Here is a 22,928-nt window from a genome sequence, read left to right on the forward strand (position 1 = left end):
TAGATCCTGTTTGTTTTTTGTTTTTCTTAAATGTTACAGGGGTCAATCTTTGGAACAAGCAACATACTATTTTTCTTAGAAAACCAGCAATTACACTCTTGGGGGGATAGCAGAAAAGCAAGGAGGGCTCTCCCTTGCCCAAATCACATTTCCTTGAAGATCCACCCCCTGTGCAAAGCTCTGCTGCATGTCAAGCTCCTCAGAGATAATAATAATAATAATAATAATAATAATAATAATAATAATAATAATAATAATTTTATTTATATCGCGCCCTCCCCAGCCAAAGCCGGGCTCAGAGCGGCTAACAACAATAAAAGTAACACAGCATTCTAAAATCAATTCAGAATCAAATTAATGGCAACCATTGGGCTAGAGTTCTTTGAGGATTACCGAAGGATGGGGTCAGACTGTGCCTTGGCCAAAGGCCTGGTGCAACAGCTCTGTCTTGCAGGCCCTGCGGAAAGATGTCAAGTCCCGCAGGGCCCTAGTCTCTTGGGACAGAGCATTCCACCAGATTGGGGCCACGACCGAAAAAGCCCTGGCTCTGGTTGAGGCCAGCGTAACCTCCCTGTGGCCCAGGACCTCCAAGATGGTTTTGTTTGAAGACCGGAAGGTCCTCCGTGGGACATACCAGGAGATGCAGGTGCCCTAGTCATGATAGACTTCTTGCTTTGGGCATGTCCAGGACCTCTTGATCTCTTGGCAGATTTGGGGGCTAGCAGGAGGAGATTCCCCGGACCACCCTAGGAAAGGCCAGCAATTCAGAGATAAGAGGTGCACATTCTAGAGAACTACCTGAGAGGTTTGTCTCTGTGACTGGACAAGAAGAGAGTCTGAGGCCTCTGAGTTTCTGACTGCCATGGGAGTGGCTGAGGTAGCATCAGCTGTGGGCTCTGCAGAACCACAACCACCCTACTCTCCTGTGTAGAGTGTGTGCTTGTGTGTGTGTGTGTGTGTGTGTGTGTGTGTGTGTGTGTGTGTGTGTGTTCTGGTGTCTGAGGACTTCTCCCTCACCACTGCTTTCTCTCTCTCTGTCTCTCTCTCTCTCTGTGTGTGTCTGTCCCATTCTCTCTCTGCAGACTTTTCAGTAGTCTAGGAGAATTGAGCACCATTTCGCAGCGCAGCTCGGGCACCACCTACACCGTCCGTCCCGGCAGCCGCTACCCTGTGACCCGCCGCACCCCCAGCCCGGTAAAGCCCACCCTGGATAGGACAGACCCGCTGAGCTCCGTGCGTCCCTACGGGCTCACCCCGCCCACCATCCTCAAATCTTCCAGCCTCTCCATCCCGCACGAACCCAAGGAGGTGCGCTTTGTGGTGAGGAGCGTCAGCGCCCGGAGCCGGTCCCCGTCCCCCTCGCCTTCCTCGGGGGGGCCCCTGCACGCCCTCCACCCGCCTCGGCCCTTCATGCAGAAGCCCCTCCAGCTGTGGAACAAGTACGACGTCGGGGACTGGCTCGAGAGCATCAACCTGGTGGAACACCGGGACAAATTTGAGGACAACGAGATCGAGGGCACCCACCTGCCGGCCCTGACCAAGGAGGATTTTGTGGAGCTGGGGGTGACGCGGGTCGGGCACCGCATGAACATTGAGCGGGCGCTCAAGCAGCTGGTGGACAGCTGACCGTCCCGGGCGGCGCTGCTGGCCTCCTCCGCCGGGGCCGACTCCCTAGAGGGTGGGGTGGGGCATTTCTACCACTAGACTAGCAAACAGGAACCAAATGGCTTCTATTCTACTCTGGCCACTGCACTGAAGGGCGGGGAACTGGTGAGCGCCGACTCTCTCTTTCCCTCTCTCTCGACACCCCAGGGTGGGCTGGGGTCCCTGGCATCCGTGCAGCCAGAGCCACAATGCCTCAGGGAGCAGGAATGTTGCATGAAGATGCCCTGGCCGTTTTGTTGGGCAGGGTGGGGAAGCCTGGGCTGTACATCGCTTGATGCACCTTTGCCCAAGAGAGTTGCTGCAGGACGGGCGGTTATTGGGGGGCAGGAAGGGATGCTCCTCCCGAGATTTTGCACCCATGTGGAGCATGCTGGCCTAGGCTGGCAGGCAGGTGTCACAGAGGAGGAGGAAGAGGGCTATTTAGCAGGACAGGAACCCATCAGTTTAGGTTCGCTGGGTTGAGGCAGGTGGAGATGGTGTCCCAGAAGAACTCTCCGCTAGTGGCTCTGGGGTGGCTTCACTGGCCATTCCAGAGGTCAGCTGCCAGCTTGGAGGCATCTTCATGGCCAGGTGTGCATCTTGGAGGTACCCATAGACCATCATCAGTGGCTGTCCCCCGGGGATTCCTGGGAAGCTGAGCAGAGAGCTGGAGCTCTTGCTGGACAGCAGCTTCTGAGCGGGGACAGAGCTGGGACAGGCCCAGGGCGCACTCTCGGGGCAATGTCCTGGCCACCAGGAGTCCTGTTGGGAAGGGCAGGAAAGGAGACCTTTGCCCTAGGCTGAGTCAGCAGGCCTTCCTCCCCCACGCAACAGACATACATATTGCCCCCAGGAGGGTCATCTCATTGCCAGGAAGACCAGAAGATTGATGTACCCGGGGAGAGAGAGAGAGAGAGAGAGAGAGTGAGAGAGGGAGTGCAACGCTCACACAGAGAGAGAGTTGAGAAGGACCTGCCTGTTTGAGGACTCTGTTCCTTTTGCCCTGGGGAGAGGGGGACTGAAGTCGCATGGATAGGAAAGCATGTTTGGGGCATCCGAGGGAGGCAAGTGGAGAACCCAGCAGCTCCTGCTTTGCCAACGTTCGTGGGGGAGGGGGGGAGGTCACGTTTTCTCTGGGGGGTTGTTGTGGGGACGCGTCGAAGGGAGTCTCTATAATCTCTGTGCATTTCCATAGATCTGCTGGTGATCCAAGCGAGGAGATGCCAACGCCAGGGGATCTCGCCCCCTCCGTCCTGGTCACTCATCTTTTGCATCTTTTTAATCAGCTATATATTTGAAAAGGAAAAAAAAAAAGAACAAATATCTATATATCTATATCTCTATAGCCACCTTGTTTTGTTATGGTTTACTAAAGCTATATCTTGCTAGAGGAGGAGGGGCCCTCGCTGCTCCTTCCTGCGACACTTATGGGAGTTTTTAGTGACTGACAATGAATGTGAAGAAGAAGAAGAAGAGAAAGAGAGTCTTTTTAAAAGCTCCTTTCAGGCGCTCTGAATTTTAAAGAATTGCCGGGGTGGGGTGGGGGTGGGGTGATTTAAAAAAAGACAACTTTGCACTTGGTTTTGGGGACACACCAAGTCTTCCATTCTTGCTGGGCAGAGCTGCAGGGCTGGTCCTGGGGAGTGGCCACCCCCCCCCAAAAAAATGCCCCTGCCAATCTGTTCTTTGCTGGGGGGAGATAGATACACCTAACCCTTTAGCATCTCCTTCAAATTGCCCTGGAAGTCCCGGCTGTGGAGGCGGGAAAAGTCTGAGGTGGAGCCGCACCTTTAGGGAAAGCGATTAGGCTGTGGGTGGTCACAAAGACCCTTCCCCCAAAAAATCCAGGCCCAGGTGCTGGAGGAGGCAGTAAAGGGAAGCCATCTGAACTGGGGCCAGGTAGGAGGATTACTCTACCTATATCGAAACACCCTGGCCATCTGGGGATGGCACCAACCCTCTTGCAGAGACTCCAAACCAGGGGGCTGGCACAGTTGAAATGAGGGGTTGTTGCCACCTGTTCAACTGGGTGCCTCTTATTGCTCCTTATGCACCCCTGGCCCTAACTGCACAGCTGGAGGTGCAACTCTGCTCCCACCTAGAGGCGAGGCTGCCCTGAGCTGCCTTCCTCCAGCACACTGAGCTTGGAGGGGGACCCCACAGTTTTTTGCTGGCGACACACTTTTCATACTGCCTTCCCTCTTTGGGGCCTAGGAGGAGGGGAGGAGGGAGTGGGTAGCTCTTTAACCAGAGGAAGCCCACTCCCCCAGAGACGCTTCTGCTCCACCCGTGGGTGCTGATCTCCATGTCCTTTATCATTCCACCGTGGCTGTATGTAGGCCGTTTTCCAACCCATGCGCCAAATGGCCCAGTCCATGCAGGAATGGTTGGGAATTGTTCCCCTCCAAAGAGGGTATGGGGCTTTGGGAAGCAGACTGCCAACCCCCGTGTCAGTTTCCTCTGTAAAAGGCATTACTTCTTCTGGTGCTAGAGGGGAGGAGAAGAGAAATCCTCGCCAACCCTCACACATCTCTGAACTTTTCTGAGTTTATTTCAGTAGAGGAGTGAGCAAGCTGTCAGAGAGCTGGCCAGTCTCCTCACCCCAGGGCATCCTCGCTTGCAAACTGCTCCTGCTGCTGGGTGAGGATGGGGTTGCTGTTCCAAATTTCTTCTCTGTAGCCAAGGCTTAAGGCAGAGCCTGAGGGGCTGGGGGCTTCTCCCCCTGCGCTGTCAGAGCAGGACGCTACCACTTGGGATTAAATACTTTCCTAGTAAAAGACAGTACCAAGTAGAATTGCTAATTTCTCTGGTGGGAAGGTCTGTGTGTGCGAGGGGAGGAGGAACCAACTCAACATCAGGAAGGAGTTCAACAGGTATTTGCACCTGTGTGGACTTCCATGCCATAGAGCTCTTAAAAGCACAGGAGCCTCTTCTGAGCTTCAAGGGGGCTGCCAATTCTACCCGCAGTGACCCTTGCACAGTGATTGCCCCTTCACTGCCTCCATAGCCATGATGGGAGAGAAGGCATTCGACTCACTTGAATGGGCAATGAATGTGAATTGCACACTCTAGCTCGCTTCCTCCCTCTCACTCACACACTTTTTCACAATAGTGGGAAGTTAGGAAGATGGAACAATTGTGCTCCATCCAAAATTTCGAACCTTTCTAAACCAAATGAAACCCAACTTGCCAATGGAATATATCGTAACACAGAAAAGTTTGACTTAACACAGGTGGTGGTTCCCCCCCACTCCCGCTGCCACCACCCCATTTCTCAAAGTTATGTGTGGGCTTTTTTTGTCTGTGTTTGCCTTAGCTACACATTTCACTTTTTCACATCTGATTTCTGAAGAGCACATTTAAGGAAAGGGAATATGAATTGACCTGGTATATCTGTAATCCTTCCAAGCTTGTTCCTAGACTGTAACCTGTCTTACACACCTGCTATAAACTGAATCATGCCTTCTGCTACCCAAAAGCATTATCTGAGCACAGATCATAAGCACCATCTTGGCACATCACGCTCCATCACCCTAGTGCTGAATAGTTGGGCGTTTATAGCACCATCTTCTGTGTGGGTATCGAGAAGCAAATCCCACTGTGTTCATTAGAGCTTACTCCATGCTGTGTTTAGGATCGCGGACTTAGTCCGGTGTCAGTTTCTCCTTTTCAAACAACAGGACATTGGGCTATGAAATGTGAAGCCACATCACCCAGCACTGAGAACTACCAGCCCACAAAACACCAGGTCAGTGTTGCCATCTCTGTCAATCCATGATCTTGACAACTAATGCCCTATTTTGTTTGGAGTAAAACAGAAGTTTGGAAGAGAATTGGAGTAATTCATGTAGGAAGATAAGGCTATTGGTCGCTTGTAATCATTATGGCTCTGCTCTGCTCCTGCAGTTGGAGGCAGCAATGCTTATGAACACCGTTTGCTGGAAACCATGGGAGAGGAGAGCGCTCTTGTGTTCTGCCCCTGCTTTCGGGCTTGCCAATGGGGCATCTTGGTGGCCACTGTGAGAAAAGGATGCTAGACTAAATGTGCTACTTGCCTAATCTGACAGGGCTCATCTTCCATTCTTACAATCTAGGCAGGAGAGAGTTCCACAAACAGGGAACTCTGATCCAAGGCATGGCCAGCGTCAACTCTGACGTTGCTAAAACCTAGAACAATTTTGTTGTGGAGAGTCCTAACCTGGTGCTGTCCAGAGGCCATGGACTCTAACTTGGCATCCTACGGCATCACTGGCAGGTCTAGTTGTACTCCAAAACATCTGGAAAGCACAAGGATAAGGAAGGCTGCCATAAAGCACAAGCATACGTTGTGTTCCAACATCCCACCATCGTATATTGTTTTCTGGTGCTGCCACTACCAGATCATACCGTCTTAACATTGGTTTGGCATTGGCATTGATTGCCTGTTAGCGAAACTGTCCTCAGATAGCCAGCTGTGGAATGACAATAACCCATATACATTGCCTTGGTCTACCTAACTCTTGCATCAGCTAATATGTTCTCCATGCATGCCTTGCTACGCTTCCCAAGCCCTTTACATCCGCATACTCTAGCATGCGAATATACTGCAACTCGAGGGTTTTTCAGGTGGCACCGCATGAAGCAATTCTCTCTCTCTCAATGCCTTCTCTGGTATCCGTTTGCATTTAAAGGCAGACCTACCTGAGTCCTACTTGCCAAAATGAGACGTCAACCAAAGCACAACCATCCATCGAAATTTGCACTTCTACAAATTTTGCAACGTACTTCTCCAACCAAGCAATGTGTATCAAGATGTATGTGATAGGGTAAAGCATGCATAAAATGTGCTTGAAATGCATAAAATAGCATAAGAAAATTTTGGCGGAAATCGTATACAAAAAATGTGTTTGTTAGGAGAAATTTGCACTAAAACCCTGGTGAATTTTCATGCATACTTTGTTACATTTTTTAAAAAAAGAAGGCATGATTGAGAGATTTGCTCATTCCCTAGTCCTAACCCACCCTCATGCTTTATCAGTGTCTCATTGATCCCGCTCCACCACCAAACCCCTCACCACACCATCAGGCCACCCACCACTTCCCTGACCAGAAGGTGCCTCTCTGCATTCCACAATGATGCAGGACAAGCATGCTCTGAGAAGGTCGTCTGCTCCCATCACAGCACTGCAGAGATCTGGAGAATGGGCATCTCTCCTCTCCCACCAGCTACCCTTCACTTGCCTACTTCTGTCCACCCCAATAACTCACCCTGGTCCCCACATCACCTTTGCCTTCACAGTTAAGTTACATGCCAACCCGTTTAATGCCCAACCTGGCCACCTGTCATGGATGCTTTCGTTGACATTCCTGCACCACAGAGGGGGACTAGAGGATGCTTTGCCTCCCTCCCAATGTTTCAGTGCCATGATCATGCGAGGGGATTGTTTCTGCTGCCTTGCAAGCCAGAGATGGCATTTGCTTCTCTAAGACACCCCAGGCCCACAGTATTTCTTCAGAGGCAGCTACCTCGGTTGCTTCCTTCTAATGCCCCATACCAGTTGCTGGAAACCACAGGAAGGAAGAGTGCTCTAGCACTCAGGTCCTACTTGACGGTTTCCTGCAGGCATCTGATTGGTCACTGTGAGAACAGGATCCAAGACTAGGTGGGCCATTGGCCTGAGCCAGTAGACTCATGGTCTCATCCCTGGTAATCCTACAGAACTGAATGCCATCTCCAGGTAATAAGGGGGCACCAACCATCCCATTCCTGGCTCTTCCCTTCTGGCTTCTGCTCCATTGTGCTGCTCAGTCCCGCCGCATGCTTGCCAAAGCTCCCTCCAACCACAAGCCAACATTTTCCTCCCATCATCCCTACCCTGCAGCCCAGCTAGCACCCCTCACGTGGGCAGAGAAACTGTGACCATTTTCAGCCCGCTGCTCTAGAAAGGCTATGGCCGCCTCACTTGATGGAAACTGACTTCCATTCCTCCACCACCCTACTCCCTCCCTCGTGGTATCTGCCGCCCGTGAGACCGGTTGGAGTCTCTCTGGTTGTCTATTCGCCTGAGTGCAGGTGCCTTGTTGCAGCCCGTGGCTGCTGTGGGCTCTGGGTCTCTGTCCCTTCTGCAGCTGCTTCTGGGACGACACAAGGAGACCCCTGCCTGCCCGCCCACCTGCACACAGCCTCATCCCGCGGATGTAGGCTTGAAGACTGCAGAACGGAACTTGTCTGCAGGAAGTTCACTCCAGGACTGGGAAAGCTGGACGCCTTCTTGCTTCCTTCCTCAGGAATGCCCTCTGACCCTGCAACGCTTCTGTCCCCTCTTCATGAGGGCTGGAGAACCACAGGGCTCTTGCTTCCTGCTTCTTGTCTCGAAGGCCAGCTGAGCCTCCCCTTGGGCGGAGGCTACTCAGCTTCTCCCCCTCTAAGCAGCTGCAGCCGTAACTGTGTTTGCGAACACTGCGTGATCCCCTCGATGCACAGCCTGAGGCCTTGCGCCGTCGGCCACGGGGACACCACGGCTAAGTCCTGGTCAGGCATAGCACAAAGGAAAGTGATACCCAACCGAAATCCTGCAGCTGCCACATTGTAACCTGATGCTGAACCCCTCCTTGATACTGCTTGCTGTCCACCTCATTGTGAAGACATTAGAATCCGATGTAGACCACCTAAGAAGGTCAGAAGAAGTCTTTTGGATCAGGCCAATGGCCCATCTTAGCCCAGCATCCTCTTCTCATGGGCCCCAGAAACTTCCCTGTGGAGGAGACCAGGAAGCAGCACCCAAGGGCAAGAGTGTTCTCCTCTTCCATGGTACCCAGCAACCTTGGCTGCCTAGTCCAGAACGTGCTCTCGTAAGGTAGCAAATAGGGAAAGACAATGGTGAGTTTCGAGCCGCTGAACGCAAGGGCTGAAGGAGACTTTGAATCATCTCGTCCCTCCTTACGTTCTTGAATTGAACTCCCGGCTCTCCCACTGACCCCAAACAACGTAGAGTCCAAATGCTTGGTGAATTTTACCTGCCAAATCCTATGGGGACACTTCAAAGGCCTCCCCTTTTCACAAGTTTAATACCCCTGAAATAAATGCCACCCAGAGTTTTGGCTGTCTCAGGATGAAACCCCCTTTGGGCGTTTCCCATGGAGTAAGCCCTACTGAAGTCAATGGGACTTGAATCCGAGTCAACATGCATAGCTGTGCACCGATCCTACAGCAGGTTAGAATCATGGTTTCAGACTTGGCGACGTGTCTTCACAGTTGTTTAGAGTGAACCCCTCAGTTCATCACATTCTCCTCATTTTCACTCTTTCATTTGCACACTTGGGAAGGTTAAAGGCTCCATCTCCCGCCTCTCATGATGGGACATTGCTCATCGTTTGACTGTGTTAAATTGATTGGAACGCAGCTCCTAAAGTAGGACCTTTTCATCTAGCAAATGGAAGCTCTGGTCAGCAGAGCTCTGTCTGGCTGTGAGCACAAAATGTGTCTTGGAAAGGGGTGTCTCTCTGAACCAGCGCCTTTTTGATCCGGCCATAGTTAAAGGGTAAAAGGCCACTTCCAAGTATTCAAGCCAAATGGGTATAAATAAGAACATTGTTATTAAATTATTAAGAGTTTTGTGGGCTGGAACTTCACTCGCCTGGGTGGGAAACAGCATCCTTCTCCTGCCCTTGCCTCCAGCAGGGGCAAAAGATCAGGGGCACAAGGCCCTCTTCTCCTTTGATGGGGGAAGACCTAAAAAATTCAGGTGGTCCCATCATCAAATGAAAAGGGCCAGAGGCAGCAACTGTTCTTGGAAGACCCCTTGCTTCCCAGGTCTCCCTTGTACAGCCAGCCCACCCTGCTTTTAGGTGGGCTTGGGAAACTGAGGCTGCATCCAATATGAAGTTTTCCCACTTTTGTCTTGGCAAGAGGGATTGACAGGAGATGGAAGTTGTGGCCTGAGATGGGAGACAAAAGGAGGAAAGTGTCCCATGGAGCTGCAGGCTCTGCCTCGAGTTCCTTGTTCCGTGGCCTCACGAGTCTCCCATGTGAGTCTCGTGCCACGTAAGTGGGGAAGAAACGCTTTTGTGCTGTTCCCTTCCCATGTACTCCCTCCAAGATGGCGGCTCTGCCAGAAGGAACCATTTTGCATCTGCAGAGGCCCCTGACAGCTCAGTGGCTTGACGTCCCCTCCCTGTTTCATTCCCAGCTGAAGCAAAAGGACCCTTTGCCTGGTCTCTGTTTGTAGATAGATCTGTCTGGATTTTATTCTGCCCTCCTGGGTGAGGTGACCCCAAATCTCTCTCCAGAGCATTCCATTCCAAAAAGCCATTTCGGGGAAGGCAGGAAAAGAGAGCCTGACTAGGACATCTTGAGGGTGAGGGTCGTCCTGAGAACCAACACAACCCCCCCTCCCCAGTATGCAGCAGTGGGGAGGGGGCCGCAGGAGGCGATAACAACAGCTGCACACGGAGCTAACTGTGATTTCTCATTGGCTTCTCAATGACTTTTGTTACCTTCTGTACAAAATTAGGGACGAGGGTTTTCGTTTTTTTGCTCTGGAATATTTTTATTTCGTTTTCAGGGTGTTGGGTTTCTGGTCCTCAAAATCCATCACTTCTCTGTACCCCTCCATCTCTAGACTTTTAAAGCAAGCAAGGCATCAACCTTCCCCCCCCCCCCAACTCGCCATTATCCCCACCCGTCCGAGGTGAGACGCTGTTTTGGCTGCTGCCCCGAAACTTAAGGGCGGTTTTGAATTTTCCGCCCCTGGAAAAGCCCACCCACGTCCGCAGAAGAGGCACACCCGCCCTCACCCAAAGCAGCCCCCGGTCTCACCCTCCCCTGTCTGTCACCCCACCCACCCACCTGTGCCCTTTGGTTTCTTTGATTGTTTTTTATTGACAGGGTCTCTTTGAATTCACCCCTTATTTTATATGGATTTCCTGAGGGAGATCTCTCCTTCCGCAGAGTAAGGGAGTGGGGAGGGAGCTCACACACCTCCTGACCCCTGACCTTGTGATACGCCCCCCACACAGAGAGATCTATGTTTCTTATATTATTATTATGATTATTATTATGATTATTATTATGACAATTATTATTATGTAATAAATTTATAAGAAATCTATTGGCTGCTTCTTAGTTCTTTGTTCCATCAAGGGGAGAAGGATATAATCCTGCGTGTTTTGTACCCTGGATGAGGTGCGGTCCAAGGGGTCATCTTAAATTTGCATATGCAAATACATCTATGCAGACATTGAGACAGACAGTGTGGTGTAGTGGTTAGAGTCTAGTGGACTACCAGGGCGTGGTTCAAATCCCCCCACTCAGCCATGATGTTTCCTGGGTGGCGATGGAGGCCAGTCGCTGCCTCTCAGCCTAGCCTACTTCACAAGGTTGTTGTGGTGACAATGTGAAGACAGGTATGTCCAAAGTCTGTTTTGGGGGCCTAATCTGGCCTGTCGGTTGCTTTAATCCGGCCTCTTGTGGCAGTTTATTTCTTGGGGTAAAATCCTAAAAAACCCTCAACAACTTCAACCCTAAAAAAGCTCAACAAGGTTAACAACTTTGGTCGGCCCTCACGGCCCTTCACTTCCTCAAATCTGGCCCTCTTTGAAAAAAGTTGGGAAACCACTGATCTAGGAGACCAGGGTTTGAATGCCCACTTGGACATAAAGCTCTCACTGGGTGACCTTGGGTGATAGCCACTGCCTCCCAGCCTGGCCTACCTCAAAGCAGAGTTGTTTTGGGGGTTAATTGGGATGGGGGACAGAGTCATGCATGCCCCCTAGAGCTCCACAGAAATGGAGACTATAAACAGAAATCCAATACAGAGTCAACACCTTATGACAGCCTTTCTCAACCTGTGGGTCCCCAGATGTTGTTGAACTACAACTCCCATCACCCTTAGCTAGCAAAGCCAGAGCTCAGGGATGATGGGAGTTGTAGTCCAACAACATCTGGGGACCCACAGGTTGAGAACCGCTGCCTTATGAGGAACGGTTGAGGGAGATGGGTCTGTTTAGCCCAGAGAAGAGGCCAGAGGTGATGTGATAGCCATCTTCAAATATCTGAAGGGCCGACCTGTGGAACACACAGCAGGCTTGCTTTCTGCTGCTCCGGAGGGTAGGATCTGAACCAATGGATGGAAATTACAAAGAAGGAGATTCTGACCAAACATTAGGAGGAACTTCCGGGAGGTAAGAGCTGTTTGCCTGTGGACCGGACTCCCTTGGCTGGTGCTGGGCTCCCTTTCACGGGAGGATTTTAAGCAGAGGTTGGATGGCCACCTGTCAGGAATTATTGAGTTGTAATTGTGGCATTGCAGAGGGGTTGGACTAGATGACCCTTTGGGTTCCCTTCTGCGATTGCTTCTTCTGCTATTTTGTTAGGCTGGTTTGTGGTCTGAAGGCTTGGGCAGCAACCCTCATGGAAATGCAAGGAATCAGTTTGATGCAAGAGGCTCCGAGATGAATCTTCCTTTCTCTCCAGTGACAAACTCTGCACGAGCCAGGATTGGTTCAGACATGCCCTCCCAGCTGCAAACAGAAGATTCAGAGTCTGTTGTGCAGGTCTTCCAGATGTGCTTCCTGTTCCTTACTCGGCAGTAGCAACAGGTACTCACAGCAGTGAGTAGTTTAGCACTGCAGTTGCCTCTTTGACCTAAAAAGATCATTGTGACCTCTCTGGTCAATATGAACTAGCAGCTTGCAGACACACACACACAGAGCGCTGTCAGAATCGAGAGCAAAGCGGGGCTGCACATATTAGCAGCAGGGTTTTCAGAGAAGGGCGCCTTCCCCAGGCTGGGGCTTTCTGTTTCGAACCACGTTCCATCAGCCACGGAAAGCGTGGCCATATGATGTGGCCACTGATGGGTGCTATAAATTCAAAATATGCAGAGGAAGGCCTGTGCAGAGTTGGCCTGAAGCAGGAGCCTCGCTTGACTCAAGTTATAAACCAGCGCTTTTTTCTGGGGTTACACAGCGGTACATATACCCCAAAACATTTTGTGAATTCTTGTCCTTTTGTCCATTTACTTCCCCTGATTAGAACTATAAAATGGTGATTTTATTGAGTCAAAATGAGAGTATCCCTAAAAAGCATCTCCACCCCCATCATTCTGCCCGGATGCTGAGGTCCAGTTCTGAGGGCCTTCTGGCAGTTCCCTTAGTAAAATAAGTAAGGTTACAGGGAACCAGGCAGAGGGCCTTCTCAGTGGTGGCGCCCACCCTGTGGAACAGCCTCCCATCAGATGTCAAGGAAATAAACAACAGACCCATCTCCCTCAACCGTTGGCTGTTTTAGACTTGGCATGGGCCCCCTGTCTGGAGGGCATCCGCTCCAGGCTGCCACAGCGAACGCTGGGACTGACTTTGTGAATGGCAGGTGGGTTGGGGTGAACTGAGAAGGCCTCCAGCAAAATGTCGCAACAAAACGAAGTGTCTTCTTGGAAATGCCAGCTTCTGCTTGTGACCCAAACTGCAACGTGCGTCTGGCCCTGGCCTCTGGCAGGACTTCCTTGGAAGCCTCAGCAGCTAGACTGGTGACTGGGAGCAGCCGCCGAGACCACATAACACCGGTCTTAAAAGACCTACATTGGCTCCCAGGACGTTTCCCAGCACAATTTAAGGTGTTGGTGCTGACCTTTGAAGCCCTAAATGGCCTTGGCTCAGTAGACCTGAAGGAGCGTCTCCACCCCATCGTTCTGCCCGGAAACTGAGATCCAGCTCCAAGGGCCTTCTGGCGGTTCCCTCATTGCGAGAAGCCAAGTTACAGGGAACCAGGCAGAGGGCCTTCTCGGTGGTGGCACCCGCCCTGTGGAACGCCCTCCCACCAGATGTCAAAGAGAACAACAGCCAAACTTTTAGAAGACATCTGAAGGCAGCCCTGTTTAGGGAAGCTTTTAATGTTTGATGTATTGCTGTATTTTAATATTTGGTTGGAAGCCACCCAGAGTGGCTGGGGAGACTTGGCCAGACTGGTGGGTATAAATAACAAATTATTATTATTATTATTATTATTATTATTATTATTATTATTATTACCCTCTTTCCTGGAGTGATCTGTTCTCTTGCTCCCTCCTATGCTCAGGTTGTTATTGTTGTTGTTGCTGCTGTTGGCACCCATCTGTTTTGAGAGACAATGGGGTTCAGCATGGCATGCACTATGGCTGCAGGGACTGGTAACTTATAATGGCTTCCTCCTGCGTTGTTTCTGCTGTCTTAACAGCACTGAAGTGACCTCCCTAGGGCACAAGGCTGGTGTCTGGGACCAGGCTGAGGAGGACTGCACCGAGGAGGGATGGTGGGAGCCACCCATTCCCCCTGATCCTGAATCTTCCCAGGAGCAGAAGGACTGCATAGATTTGGAACAGTGGTTGGCAGAGGGGCATAGTTCAGAAGGCAGAAGCTGGGAAATTCTGGATGGGCAATAGCTAGGAGAAGAAACACTGGAAGAGAGAGTGTTAACAGATTCACAATTGTTGGACAGCATTCCTCCATCGCCCTCCCCAAGGTCAAGAAGAGCTCAGAAAGTCTTGGAACAAAAAGCGCAGAGGGTACAAGCTCAGGTTACAAGACGTAGGAGTGACATAGCTTAACAGGGACGGAGGGGGTGTGGACCTTAATTGGGAGCACTGCCATTTCTAGGGAGACACGGTCTTTTGTCTCTCACTGTGGTTATTAAAGAATAACTGGTAAGCCGTTGCTTTCATTTGAGCCTCTTATTTACTGCCACGGGGGAGGAAGACGGTTGCCCAAAGCCTGACAGCTTTGATGTGGTCCAAAAGAAAGCAGAGCAATGGCACCAGCTTGGCTGCAGGAGTTGCCAGAAGAGGGCGTACAAGGTGCCAAATTCGGAACTCCATTCCGCTCAGGTTGTATATATGTGGAAATAAAACCATACATCCTAAAGACGTCACAGTCTGAAACGCACCTTTGTTCCAAGGAAAACAAACCCTGGGTGTAAGCGCCGTGAAGTCCTGGATTCTCTCATCATCCAGAGATCAGGGTGATGCATAACAATAAATATATTAATAAAACAACAGCAAGACAGAGCAGACCAGGCACAACCTGTGGTGACACCAAGCGTATATTTTATTGAAAGACCAACTCCATGACAAGGCAGTGAGAAGGAAGGGCCTTTGAACCGGGGTTTGTACAGGTCACTTCGCTGCTCGGTTAAGGTTACGGATAAATATCGTCGTTACATACACGGACAGCAGTGAGCGCTACGTCAGTCAGCTAGCACTGAGTGGAAACAGGCGGGGCTGGCAAGCAAAGGAGGTCACCAGGCACAGCAGTGGGGGGCGAGGCAGGAGGCGGCAAGGAGAGCCGTGGCGGGGGGGCGGGGGGGAAGAGAAGGCCAAGAAAGAGAAGAGGGCGCCTGAGCCGGACAAGCAACCCCCCAGATATGCTCTGATTCAGCGACAGAGGAAGAACAGGAAGATGGCAGCGCTGGGGAAGGACACGGGACTGCGGGGCGAGACCCCAGCTGGCCGTGGGGCACGGATCCAGATCAGCCGCCCCAGCCCCCATCCTCCAGGGGAATTCGCCAGATTATGAATGGTCGGTGCCTTGGGCACCTTGACTCCGATGCCTCCGCAGGCAGGACAAGCCACAGGAAGCTGGCACATTTTGAGACCACTGGTCCATCGAGTGGCTCTGCAGGAATTTGGGCAGGGGGTCTCTACCAGTCCTGCGTGGAGATGATATCAGGGATGGAACCTGGGACCTTCTGCTTGCGAGGTGGGCAGCCTACCAGCTGAGCCCTGCCCCACACGTGCTCCTCGCTCACACACACCCCAAAGGCCCTATCTGGGGGGCTCCTTCCAGCACCCCACCCCCCCAAGCAGCATGCAGGCTGTTCCGCCTCCCGCAACCCAACAGTGTCTCTGGCAGGGTGAGTGACAGCAGCAAGGGATGCAGATTTTGGGGAAAGGGTGGGGCGGGGGCGGTGTAGTTTCCTTTGGCACTGCATGAGCTGGAGTTGCATGCACTGCCCCCCCCCCAGGGGATGGCAACGGGGCAGCCCACATGGCAAGTGTGGAGCTGAGGCAATGGGGGCCGAGAAGCAGGGAAGGGAGAGAGCAGAGTGCCCTGGCCCAGGGATGGGCGCGCGCTGTGGGGAGGCCAGGGAGGGGGGTCCTTGTTCCCTCTCCCCACACACACCTCTCACACAGAAGAAAGGACTTTAGCCTGGAAGCAGGTGAGGTGTGGGAGCTCCCCGCAGCCCCAGAGCATGTTTCTAGAGGACTGGGGTGGGTGTGGGGGCAGAGTGATGGCTGCCATTGTGCCCCAAGCCTTCCTCCCAGCCCCTGAGAAGGGGGGCGCCATGCAAAGGCTGGAGCTTTCCTGGCTTCGCCTCTCCCAAATTCATCCTCCAGCCCCATCACTGGTCTCAACCTGCTTCAAGGAGGAAGGCTCCCTCCCCAGAGATTTGCTCCCGGGTGTTTAGGGAGAGGGGCTCTGGGAGAGGAGGAGGGCAGCACCTGCCGCCCTCCCCGTCTCTCTGCCCCCTCGCCCGCCCCACCCCACCTCCCCTCTGCTGCAGCAGGGTGCCGGGTTGGAAAATGGTGGCATGGGTGGTGTCGAGGCTGGCGGAGTCGAGGGTCCTGGGGCACTGGGTCAGAGTCTCTGGAGGGGGTGCAGAAGCTGGAGGCACTCCGGGCTCAGGTCCTACTCCAGGTAAATGTCTTCTGTGGGGCAAGCAAACTCCAGGTGCTCTTGGTAGTATTCCTGAAAGGCGCGGCTGGAAGGGGAAGGGAGGAAGAGCCAGAGTCAGCACTCCTGGGAGCAAAGAACGTAGTAAGATTCTCCTGGATCAGGCCAACGTCCCAGCTGGGCCAGCATCCTGTTCTCACAGAGGCCAACTAGGTGCCCCAATGGGAAACAGCATGCAGGATCCGAGCATCATCATCATCATCATCATCATCATCATCATCATTAATTTTATTTATACCCCGCCCTCCCCGGCCAGAGCTGGGCTCAGGGCAGCTAACATCAGTAAAATTACAGTAAAAAACATAATGGGGGGGGGGCAATTTAAAATACAGGTTAAAATGCAATTTAAAATGCAGCCTCATTTTAAAAGTAGCCCATAAGTCAAAACCATAAGGGGAGAGAAACATAAGGGTCAGACTGAGTCCAAACCAAAGGCCAGGCGGAACAACTCTGTCTTGCAGGCCCTGCGGAAAGATGTCAAGTCCCGCAGGGCCCTAGTCTCTTGTGACAGAGCGTTCCACCAAGTTGGGGCCAGTACTGAAAAGGCCCTGGCCCTAGCTGAGACCAATCTAACCTCCTTGCAACCTGAGACCTCCAAAATGTTGTCATTTGTGGACCTTAAGGTCCTCCGTGGGGCATACCAGGAGAGGCGGTCCCGCAGGTATGAGGGTCCTAGGCCGCATAGGGCTTTAAAGGTCAAAACCAGCACCTTAAACCTGATCCTGTACTCCACCGGGAGCCAGTGCAGTTGGTAAAGCACTGGATGAATGTGATCCTGCAGCAAGGACCCCATAAGGAGTCTCGCTGCGGCATTTTCCACCGGCTGGAGTTTCTGGGTCAGCTTCAAGGGTGCTCTCAATACCTTGGACAGCTCCCATCAGTCCACAGCCAAAAAGCTCCGCGACCCCCTCCACTCACCCAACGCACTCTGCAACGTGCCGCATGGACTCCTGGGAAACGAAGACGTGGCAGGCAAAGCGACTCAGCACGGGGTGTTTTGTGATGAAGCCAAAGTAGCTGGAAGGGAAAGGAAGGGTCAGCACCAAAAGTGGGAATCATGGAATCATGAAATGGTTCCAATTAGAAGGGTCCCAAAAGGTCATCAATGCAGGAACTGGTAGGACCTCTCCAGCCAGACAGCTCGCAAGGCCCACCCTCAGCTGACCATCTCGCATGCATCACAGTTTTAAAGGTAGCCCTAAAATTCCAACGTAAGAATGTAAGAAGAGCCCCCCGGCAGTGGTTTGGGGTGTCAGGAAAGAGCAGCCAACGGGCTAGTTCTTTTCCTCTGCCATTGCTGTATTTTTACGGCCAAGGAGGGGATTCCTGCCTGAGGTGCCACAGCAAGGAAACCCCATGCCCTGAAGGCAAGCAGCCCTCCTGCCCCCGGGTGCGGGCTTTTTCCCTAGGGGCAGGGGGGGTCCAACTCACCAGCTGTTGCGGGGATGGCAGCCGCAGAAGGAGATGTTCTTCATCTGGAAGAAGTGGCTGCAGCGCTCAAACTGGAACGAGAAGAGGGAGGGCTTAAAGGACACCCCAGGAAGAACCGCCCCCCAATCCCCTCAAGGCCTTGTCCCAAGGGGCTCCCGAAATCTTCAGCGGGGGTACCAATGGGAACTCCTGTGTCTCCTGACCCCCCTCCAGTCTAGAATCATAGAACCATAGAGTTCTGAGATACCCCCAAGGGCCAACAAGACCAATCACACCATGTTGTGAACCCCCCTGTGATCTTTGGATGAAGGCTGTTTTGCAGAAAACTGTCTGAGTGAGTTTCTGTTGATTGGAAGTGGAGCATGTTCCAGAAACTGATATGAGAAGCCTAATTGCTTACACAGGAGCAAGATAAGGTTCAGGAGTTAATTGGATTCTTTTGCACAGTGTCAGGAAATTGTAGGCTGGCTTTTTCGTTTCTCTTTCAGCAGGAGAAAGAGTCAGTGAGTGCGTTAAGTCTCTTTCGTCGCCTGCCAACTGATGAACCTGCTGCTACAACCGCTTGCAGCTATGGACGAATGCCAAAGGCGGCTGCATTTTGTATGAGATGCCTTGCTGCTGGGGCCAGTAGCTTAAATGGACTATTATGCGCATATTGCAACTGTGAACTCTTCATACTGTCCATAAAGAGCTAACGGCCTGGACTGCTCCTGTGTCTTGAGCGTTATCTATTAGAGCAGCCTTTGTCAACCTGTGGGTCCCCAAATGTTGTTGTTGAACTACAACTCCCATCAACCCTAGCCAGCAAAGCCAGAGCTCAGGGATGATGGGAATTGTAGTCCAACAACATCTGGGGACCCACAGGTTGAGAACCGCTGTCTTAGAGCAACTGCCACCGGCAACTAACTCTGCCGGAAGTGATTTATGCCAAGAGGTGAAGGCAATAAACCATCACAAGGTGGCATAGAAAGAAAGAAAGAAAGAAAGAAAGAAAGAAAGAAAGAAAGAAAGGAAGGAAGGAAGGAAGGAAGGAAGGAAGGAAGGAAGGAAGGAAGGAAGGAAGGAAGGAGGAAGGAAGGAAGGAGGAAGGAAGGAAGGAAGGAAGGAAGGAAGGAAGGAAGGAAGGAAGGAAGGAAGGAAGGAAGGAAGGAAGGAAGGAAGGAAGGATACCTTTACAGGGATGACGAGAGGAGATGCCTGCAAGTGGCTGAGGGGAGCCATCTGGGTCTCAAACTGGGTGCTCAAACGCCTGTTCCCCCTGCAATGTGGGTCTATCACACCACTCCCTCCTTTGTAGGACTGACCCAGAGGAAAATGTTCCCCCTGCAATGTGGGTCTATCACACCACTCCCTCCTTTGTAGGACTGACCCAGAGGAAAATGGGGCAGGAGCAGGCTTCCCTTCCCCCTCTAAATCCATGTCCCCACTAGGCCCCCAACGGCTGCACCTGCCCCCTCCTTGCCCAAGTTCTCCCTCTGGGCAGGGCGCTCTTCCGACAGAAGCAGACTCTGCCAAGTGAGACCACGGGCATGCAAGTCCACGCTGACGCAAGTGCCCTGAACACATCCTGCTCGGCTGGGCACCTCGCCAAAGTCTTTGGGGACGTGGACCCCAAAGGCCTTCTCAGCTGCACAGGCCCACCCCAGTGCAGCCGCCTCCTGCGTCCGCCACTCACCTCCTCGTCCCGGCTGTATTCGTTCACGGTCAGGATAAGCTTGATGCCCTGCAGGCTGATTTCCAGGTCGCAGGTGGCCGGGGGTCTCAGGTGCACCGTGAGCTTGCGGGTGGTAGCAATCTGCAAAGGACAGAGGGTGGGTGTGCAGGCAGGGGTGTGGGTTCAGATGGGAAGGGGTCCGCCGAGTTTAGGCGGCGTATCCCAAGGGAAAAGGGCAAGGGGCACCAGGCAGACGTAGTGTGGGATGTACAGTATTTTTTGCTCTACAGGATGCACCCGACCATAAGACGCATCTAGTTTTAGAGGAGGAGAACAAGAAAAAAAACTCTCCCTCTCTGCGCAGCGCCCCTTCAGCGAAGCGGCAGGAGAAACAGAGCCCCTTCCATTTCTCCTCCCGCTTCGCTGAAGGGGCACTGTGCAGAGAGGGAAAGCTGTGCAGCGCCTCTCCAGCGAAGCGAAGCCAGGAGAGCAAGAGGGATCGGTGCGCACTGACCGCTCTTGCTCTCCTGGCTTCAGCGAAAGCAACGGGAAGCCTTTGGAGCACGGAGGGAGTGCTCCCGCTGTGCTCCAGAGGCTTCATGTTGCTTTCGCTGAAGCCATGGAGCCTGCATTCGCTCCATAAGATACACACATATTTCCCCTTAATTTTTGGAGGGGAAAAGATGCGTCTTATAGAGCGAAAAATACGGTACTCCACTGAGAGCAGTCAAGTACAGCATTCCTTGAAATGCTAGAGAAGACATGCGAGGGAATGTTTGGTCCAGCCAGTCGAAACTTCCTGTTCCTCCTGGCTGGAGCATCCTTCCTTTTGCATGTGACAGAAGGTGGGCATGACCTTACCTGTCCAGGTAACAAAAGGACAAGTCACACAGCACCCTCCCCTCTCTTTTTTTACTTCCTTCTTCGTTTGAAGAAGCTAGGATTCCTCTGCTGGCCCTCAGCTAGCAGAAGCACTGGGATTATTCCCCCATATGGGGTAGATCCACATGCACATATTTGCAACCAAGTCTGCCTTCAAGAATCCAACTGTGAACTGATGTGAGTAAACTTATTTTATTGACTTTGAATAAGATTGTGGTGTCTTTATTCTTTTAAGAGGGATTCAAGGGAACTTACCAGGAATGTACAATTCAATCTGAGACAGACTGAACTGTATAAGGCTCACACGAGCCTGCAACCAGCTATCTGCTGTGCATATAAAAAGAGGAATGTAACTCTGCTAAGTAAAGGAACTTGCTAGCGCAAGTTAGGAAGGATATTAATAAATAAGATCTCCTCTCCTGCCACCCTGAACATTCCCACATATCGCAGGTCAGATTCTCTGTCCTGGCAGCAGCCCCAAGAGAGCATTGCATGGACAGACAGACACACGCACAGAGCCCCTCTTCCCAGCCTCACCTTCTGCATAGCGGCACACAAGATGCCATTGCCCTGATGGTAAGGAACTTCCACGGAGCCCAAGAACTGGACGTTGAAGCGCTCCACCCAGCACGGATTCCGCTTCAGGCCTGCAAGGAACCCAGCAGAGAGTCAAGGTGCAGTTCCCATCTCCTCGCCACTCCCACTTTTGCAGAAAAGGGCAGGCTAGCTCCCCTGTCCCAGGGGAACTAGGCTCAGTGACATGCCAGAGACACCCATATACCCCCAGTCTCCACCCAAAACCACTTTTTTCCTACTTTATTCTCTCGCAGTAGAGTTTGGAAGAACTTTACCCAAATGGGATCCAGTAAATGGGTTTCTCTGCTGAGCTCAGTTGGCCCAAATTCTTACAGCACCCATCACGAAACACCCCAAAGCCTTTGTCTTCTCTATATAAATGGCTCGCTTGCTTTCTGACCTCCCTTCTGATTAGAAATTGAGACAGGCAACCTGGCAAGCGTCACATACTTTTGTTTTGTTTTGTTAAATTCATATATATATATATATATTAATGTTTCTGTTGTACAATTTAAAATACTCATTTAACCAGGTGGCATGTGGGTTAAACCACAGAGTCTAGGACTTGCCAATCAGAAATATACAGTACAATTCAATACTGAATTGTATAAAATAGGGAGAGGCTTACACGAGCCTGCAACCAGCTATCTGCTGTGCATGTAAAAAGGGGAGTGTAACTCTGCTAAGTAAAGGAACTTGCTAACGCAAGTTAGGAAGGGTATTAAATAAACAATATATCCTTTCCTGACTCCCTGAACATTCCCACAGGCATTACACCCAACATGCACCATTTCCCTTATGGGTCACCATAAGAGAAGAAGAAGAAGAAGAAGAAGAAGAAGAAGAAGAAGAAGAAGAGGAGGAGGAGGAGGAGGAGGAGGAGGAGGAGGAGGAGGAGGAGGAGGAGGAGGAGGAGGAGGAGGAGTTTGGATTTGATATCCCGCTTTATCACTACCCTAACATTCTCCTTTCCATTCCTCCCCCATAACAAACACTCTGAGAGGTGAGTGGGGCTGAGAGACTTCAGAGAAGTGTGACTGGCCCAAGGTCACCCAGCAGCTGCATGTGGAGGACCGGGGAAGCGAACTCGGTTCACCAGATTACAAGTCCACCGCTCCTACCCACTACACCACACTATACCATACTTCCCTCGACCCAATTCCTCCTCCTCCCTCTTCTGGCCTCTGTGCAGCCAACCTCTGACACTGGGCAGCCAGGAAGCTTCTTCTGCCCCCCTCTGCCCCCACCTCCCGGCCTGGCAGCGCCACCGGCACACACACCCCAGCTCACCTGTCACTTCCTTGGCCTGGCTCACCACCTCGTGGGCATAGAAGGCCGGGAAGATGCCCCTCTCCCCTGTGCGCATGTTGTAGCCCCGGTACCAGTAGTCGTCCTCCTCCAGCTCCACCAGAATGGGGTCGTCCACGTCCAGCTCCAGCTCGTCCTCGTGGCGAGGGATGAACCTGGAGGCAGGAGAAGGAGCCAGTTGGGGAAGGAACATGGCAGCAGCTCAGCAGCAGAAGGCTCCCAAGTGGGACTGGGAGAGACAGCCGCCTGGAGAGCTGCGGCTGCCAACCAGTGTAGGCTAGACTGAGCCGGATGGGCCAGTCGGTCTGACTCAGTAGAAAGCAGCTGCTTGATGTTATCTCAGAAGCACTAAGTTTGGGGGAGACTTTGGGGGCCCACAGCCAACACACTGTTTCCCTTCCCTGTAGGACTTTAGGCCTGCAATAATAATAATTATTATTATTATTATTATTATTTCTACCCGGCCCATTATTAAAACATTAAAAACTTCCCTAAACAGGGCTGCTTCAGATGTCTTCTAAAAGTCATATAGTTCTTTATCTCCTTGACATCTGATGGGAGGGCCTTCCTCAGGGCAGGAGCCACCACCGAGAAGGCCCTCTGCCTGGTTCTCGCAGGGAGGGAACCACCAGAAGGCCCTCGGAGCGGGACCTCAGAGTCCAGGCTGGACGATGGGGGTGGAGAAGCTCCTTCAGGTCTACTGGGCCAAGGCCATTTAGGGCTTTCAAGGTCAGCACCAACACATTGA

At 52.1% G+C, this 22,928-nt stretch overlaps 2 protein-coding genes across 12 annotated transcripts in view; one reads left to right on the forward strand and one right to left on the reverse strand.

Annotated features, from left to right (window-relative positions):
- Nucleotides 1–10,733, forward strand: part of SHANK3 (SH3 and multiple ankyrin repeat domains 3) — a 431,788-nt gene extending 421,055 nt beyond the window's left edge. For 6 of the 11 annotated variants that reach the window (XM_077935409.1, XM_077935411.1, XM_077935412.1 and 3 more), the window contains one exon: nucleotides 1,083–10,733. In XM_077935409.1, coding sequence (XP_077791535.1) covers nucleotides 1,083–1,626 — 544 coding nt within the window. In that variant the 3' untranslated portion in view covers nucleotides 1,627–10,733. The remainder of the gene's footprint in view (nucleotides 1–1,082) is intronic. The other 5 variants (XR_013394458.1, XR_013394460.1, XR_013394459.1 and 2 more) reach the window with 4 other exon arrangements.
- Nucleotides 10,734–16,099: 5,366 nt separating this feature from the next.
- The window catches only part of MAPK8IP2 (mitogen-activated protein kinase 8 interacting protein 2), a 55,813-nt gene continuing 48,984 nt past the window's right edge, over nucleotides 16,100–22,928 (reverse strand). Inside the window, exons 7-12 of the mRNA XM_028746670.2 lie at nucleotides 22,163–22,335; nucleotides 20,834–20,943; nucleotides 19,436–19,555; nucleotides 17,761–17,831; nucleotides 17,248–17,346; nucleotides 16,100–16,357 (exon numbers count right to left, since the gene is read on the reverse strand). Coding sequence (XP_028602503.2) covers nucleotides 16,285–16,357; nucleotides 17,248–17,346; nucleotides 17,761–17,831; nucleotides 19,436–19,555; nucleotides 20,834–20,943; nucleotides 22,163–22,335 — 646 coding nt within the window. The 3' untranslated portion in view covers nucleotides 16,100–16,284. The remainder of the gene's footprint in view (nucleotides 16,358–17,247; nucleotides 17,347–17,760; nucleotides 17,832–19,435; nucleotides 19,556–20,833; nucleotides 20,944–22,162; nucleotides 22,336–22,928) is intronic.

Source organism: Podarcis muralis, chromosome 10, assembly GCF_964188315.1.
Source record: "Podarcis muralis chromosome 10, rPodMur119.hap1.1, whole genome shotgun sequence".
Classification (NCBI taxonomy): Eukaryota; Metazoa; Chordata; class Lepidosauria; order Squamata; family Lacertidae; genus Podarcis; species Podarcis muralis.